Source organism: Colobus angolensis, unplaced genomic scaffold (genome assembly GCF_000951035.1).
Source record: "Colobus angolensis palliatus isolate OR3802 unplaced genomic scaffold, Cang.pa_1.0 Scaffold72, whole genome shotgun sequence".
Taxonomy (NCBI): domain Eukaryota; kingdom Metazoa; phylum Chordata; class Mammalia; order Primates; family Cercopithecidae; genus Colobus; species Colobus angolensis.
In genome coordinates this window covers 3,012,970-3,018,313 of record NW_012120932.1, presented here as the reverse complement: position 1 = coordinate 3,018,313, position 5,344 = coordinate 3,012,970, and the positions used below count along the sequence as shown (strand labels likewise).

Sequence of the window (5,344 nt, the reverse complement as noted above, 5' to 3'; positions counted from 1 at the left end):
GCCTCCCAAAGTGCTGGGATTACAGGCTTGAGCCACCAAGCCCAGCCCAAATCAAAGCATTTGTAAACAACTGGGGAAATAAAATTCATTGAGCTGGAACTTTGTCTTGATTTCTCTTGTACACCCAGTCACCATCACAGGGCCTAGCACCTGCCAGGCATCCAAGAGATACAGACAAATAAATAAATGAATGAGGAAAGTATGCATTTTGTTTTCTGATAATGCCATATGCATGCTAGAGTTCAGTAAGCTCAGTTTTTCAATATCCTTTAAATCTTTAAAATAGCTTTATTGTCGGGTGCGGTGGCTCATGCCTGTAATCTCAGCACTTTGGGAGGCAGAGGCAGGTGGATCACGAGGTCAAGAGTTCGAGACCAGGTTGGCCAACATGGTGAAACCCCGTCTCTACTAAGAATACAAAAGTTAGCCTGGCATGGTGGCACGTGCCTGTAATCCCAGCTACTCAGAGGCTGAGGCAGGAAAATTGCTTGAACCCAAGAGGCAGAGGTTGCAGTGAGCCGAGATTGCGCCACTGTACTCCAGCCTGGGCAACAGAGCAAGTCTCCATCTTGGGGAAAAATAAATAAATAAAATAAAATAAAATAAAATAGCTTTATTGAGTGTAATTTATGTACCAAGAAGTGTATAATTTGATAAGTTTTGAAACTTCTTTGGCATTTGGAAACCATCATCACAAGCAAGATCACGAACATATCTATCACTCCCAAAAGTTTTCTCATGCCTTCCTTCTACCCACTCCTGACCTTGCCTCTCCAAGCGATAACTGACCTTCTTTCTCTAATTGTATATTAGTTTGCATTTTCCAAAATTTCATATAAATAGAATCTTGCTCTTTTTTGTCTGGCTTCTTTCACTCAGCAATTTTCAGTTCCATTCACGGGTTCTTATGTATATCAATTTGTTTCTCCATTCATCTGTACATCTGGGTTGTCTCCAGTTCATGCCTATTAGTTTAAAAAGTTACTTTGAACATTTGTGCACAAGTCTCTGTATGCATATCCATTTCCTATTCTCACATGCTTTGAAACCTAGGAATGGAATGACTGGATCACATATTTAACTTTTTAAAAATTTGCCAGACTGTCTCAAAGGGTCTGTACCATTTCTGACCGCAGTGTATGAGTTCCAGTTCCTCCACATCCTCATCAACACTTGGTATGCTTTATCCTTTGTAAGAGGTGTGTAGTGCTATCTCGTGGTTTTATTTGCATTTCCTTCAGACAACCTTTGCATATGTTTATCTTTTTCATCTGTGTAGCTTCTTTGGAGAAGTATGCAAATACTTTGCCCATTTTTTTTGAGTTGTTTGTTTTCTTATTGTCGAGTTTTGAGAGTTCTTTATATTCTTTACCTTTTATCAGATATGTGCTTTGCAAATATTTTTCTCCTTTTTTTCCTGTAAGTTTTATAGTTTTAGATGTTGTATGTAAGTTTATGATCTATTAAGAGATCTATTACATATAGTGTTAAGGATCAATGCCGGTTCCTTTTTTCTTTGTTTTCTTCCTTCCTTTCTACCTTTCTTTCCTTTTTTAAAAAAAATGTTTTGGTATATGGATATTCACTGAAAAGGCCATCCTTCCTCCACTGCATTGCTTCTGTAGCCTTGTAAAAGCTCAGATTTGTGGGTCTATTTCCCAACTCTTTATTATTTTCCACTGTTCCATTTGTGTATCCTTATGCCAGTATTATTTTGTTTTGATGGTTATAGCTTTATAATAATACTTTTTGATTTTTGTTTTTTATTAAAAATCTTTTTTTCAGAGAGGTCTCAACCTGTGGCTCAGGCTGGAGTGCAGTGGTACAATCATAGCTTGCTGCAGCCTCATACTCCTAGGGTCAAGCAGCCTTCCTGCCTTAGCCTCCCAAATGGGTGGCTGGGACTACAGGTACATGCCACCTCACCTGGCTAATTTTATTTTAATTTTTTGTAGAGACAGGGTCTTGCTTTGTTGCCCAGGCTGGTCTTGAACTCCTGGCTTTAAGCGATCCTCTAGTCTCAGCCTCCCAAAGTGCTGGGATTATAGGCGAGAGCCACCATACCCAGCTATAATAATTCTTCAAATCAGGTAGTGTTAGCGCTTCAACTTTGTTCTTTTTCAAAATTGTTTTGGCTACTCTAGAATCCTTGCCTTTCCATCTAAGCTTTGGAATCGCCTTGTTAACTAAAAAAAAAGTTTGCTGAGATTAATAACAATTGGATTAATAATTGGATTAAAGCTATCGAACAATTTGGGGAGCACCGACAGCTCAACAATGTTGAGTCTTCCTGTGCATGAACAATGTATACCTCTTGTGAAAGGAAGATAAATCTTGGGGCACAAAATCACTAAGCCAAAAGGAAAAGTCAAGCAGTGAGCTGTGTCAGGCAACCTGCCTCCCATTTTATTCATAAATAAGATAGCTACAAAGATAAAACAGCTACACACCGCCCTCACAATTTTCCCATAAGGAAATTCTTTTTAAATTAAAAAAATTTTTGACCAGGCCTGGTGGCTCACGCCTGTAATCCCAGCACTTTGGGAGGCCGAGGTGGGCGGATTGCAAGGTCAGGAGATGGAGACCATCCTGGCTAACATGGTGAAACCCCATCTCTACTACAAATACAAAAAATTAGCCGAGTGTGGTGGTGGGGGCTTGTAGTCCCAGCTACTCAGGAGGCTAAGGCAGGAGAATGGTGTGAATCCAGGAGGCTGAGCATGCAGTGAGCCGAGATCCTGCCACTGCACTCCAGCCTATTTTTATACTTTCTGTCTGTAACTTTCTGAAATATGGAATATAATTATTATAACTTTTAGTGTCTTCGTCTATTAATTCTAACATCTGTCTCAGTTCTGATTTGATTTTGATTGTGTGATTATTGTCCTCATTATAAACTATGTTTTCCTGCTTCTTTGTCTGCCTGGTAATCTTTGATTGGATGCCAGACATTGTGAATTTTACTTGGTTGGGAGCTGGATATTTTTGTATTACTATAAATCGTCAGTTTTGTTATGGGATGCAGTGGAGCTACTTGGAAAGAGTTTGGTCCTTTCAGGTCTTACTTTTATTGTTTTTTAGGTGGGTCCACAGCAGTGGTCCATCTAGGGCTAATTATTCCCGACTACTCGGAGGCAAGACCTTCTGAGTACTCTTCCCAGTGTTCCATGATGTATGAGTTTTTCCAGTCTTGTGGAAATAGGCATTGTTCTTTGTCCTGTGCAAGCATCAGGTGCTCTTCCCTCAGTATTTTTATATTTCCTTGTCTAACCTTGAGTAGTGTCTTCACAGACATATGCTGATCAGTTCACTGCTAAGTACTCAAGGAAGACCCTCAACAGGTCTCCAGGATCTCTCTTTGTGTAACCATCTCCTCTCTGAACTCTGTCCTATGTACTCTAACTGCTGTGGTCTCCCTTGACTCTTAGCTCCATCACCTGAACTCAGGGAAGGTAAATTAATTGGCTCTGAACTGTTTACTTTTTGAAGTCCTGAAAGCAATCAGGACTGACCCAGTTCTTAAGGTGCACATTTCAAAACTTGGCATGTTTCAGGACAGACTCAAGGGGAACCTGTCTCTAGAGAACGCAATGTATGATTTCTCCCCTGCATTTATACACTACCTTTGTTGGCCTAGTGCTCTGAAGAGAAAACTGTTGAAACCAGAACCAAACATTGTCTTCCTGTTAATGCGGGGACAAGAGAGGAACCATTCAAGCCATACCTCAGTTTCCTGAGCTGTGCTCTCAGATCTCTGCAGTGCCTGCTGAATGTCCTCAGCAAAGCTAGCTTTCCTCTCTGTGTACGCATCAGCAATCTTGGCTACCTGGCGAGAACTGTGGTCCCCAAAGAGCCTGAATATCCTGCACATTGGCTCTTCATCACTTAGGCACATCTGATTGAGAAAAGAAAAGTCCGTGAAACTTTCTTTCCTTCCTTTTCTAGCCCTATGCACTAGAGACCTGTCCTACCCAGGCTGATGACATTGTGAATGTGTGAAGCAAGTGTTAAAAGTCAGTTGCACAGACACCTTGGTGTGTGTAGAACAGAAGTGATGGCAGTATTAGGATGGTCTGGTCATGATTTAGTAAGTGCATGTTGTTATTTCATGGAATCCTCACACAACCACCACCCTTTGCCTTAGATAGTACTTTTTTTTTTTTTTTTTTCCAGACGGGGTCTTGCTTTGTCGCCCAGGCTGGAGTGCAGTGGTGCAATCTCAGCTCATTGCAACCTCTGCCTCCCGGGTTCAAGTGATTCTCCTGCCTCAGCCTCCCAAGCAGCTGGGACTACAGGCACATGCCACCATGCCTGGCTAATTTTTTGTATTTTTAGTAGAGACAAGGTTTCGCCATATTGGCCAGGCTGGTCTCTAACTCCTGGCCTCAAGTGATTTGGCCGCCTCAGCCTCCCAAAGTGCTGGGATTACAGGTGTGAGCTACCACACCCAGCCTACATAGTACGGTTTTATGGGTGAGGAAGCTCAGAAGGCGGTAACTTGCCAGGAAGGGACAGCACTGTGATTAGAAGACAAGGTCCTTCTGAGTCTCGGGTCGGAGCTTTTCCCATGTTGCCACACTGCCTGCCTCACAGGACTGCCGTGAGAATTCAATAGGGTGATGCACATAAGATGCCTGGAGTAGTGCCTGACCCCTGGATGACATTAACCCCCTGGTAACTATTGATAATATTATAAGGACCTCCACAAACAAAGTGAACCCCACTACGGGACTCAAAGCTGAGAACATTTCTAGACGGAGGGGATCAAAGAGGTGCCCCCTGCCTGCTGCTTCTGCTTCCTCCCCTTCCTCACTCAGCTCAGGGGCAGGCTCTCAATGAATACCCTAGAGGTGACTGCTGAAGATGAGGCAGAACCCTAGCAAATTTGTGAAAAACTAAACCAATTCTTAAAGGCGTCGTCTAAAGAGGAATATGTAATTGCACCTCAGGGGCTTGACCTAGCCTGTCCCAAGCAATGTCATTGATCTCGGCAGAAGTGCAAGCTGCAAGGAAGAGAGGAGTGGCCCAGGCGGCTGGCTGAGGGTAGAGGATCTCAGAGTGACCCTGCCCCACCGTGGCGGACCTGATTCAGAGCTAGGAGACCCTCTTCCAGAGCCTCTTTCAGAGCCACATCTCTGCTTTGGGAGTTGGCTTCCGAGTTTCAAGTTACGGCAGAATTATGAAGTCTCATGAATACTTTTGACTTCTTTCAAATAAATTGTCAATTTAGGAGGCCGGACGTGGTGCCTCATGCCTGTAATCCCAGCACTTTGGGAGGCCGAGGCTGGCGGATCACGAGGTCAGGAGATGGAGACCATCCTGGCTAACACGGTGAAACCCCGTC

At 43.2% G+C, this 5,344-nt stretch overlaps 1 protein-coding gene across 1 annotated transcript in view; it reads right to left on the bottom strand.

Annotated features, from left to right (window-relative positions):
- Positions 1 to 3,619: 3,619 nt before the first annotated feature.
- LOC105501535 (tripartite motif-containing protein 54-like) overlaps positions 3,620 to 5,344 on the bottom strand; it is a 6,788-nt gene continuing 5,063 nt past the window's right edge. The window contains exon 3 of the mRNA XM_011927530.1: positions 3,620 to 3,895. Within this exon, the coding sequence (XP_011782920.1) occupies positions 3,620 to 3,895 (276 nt within the window). The remainder of the gene's footprint in view (positions 3,896 to 5,344) is intronic.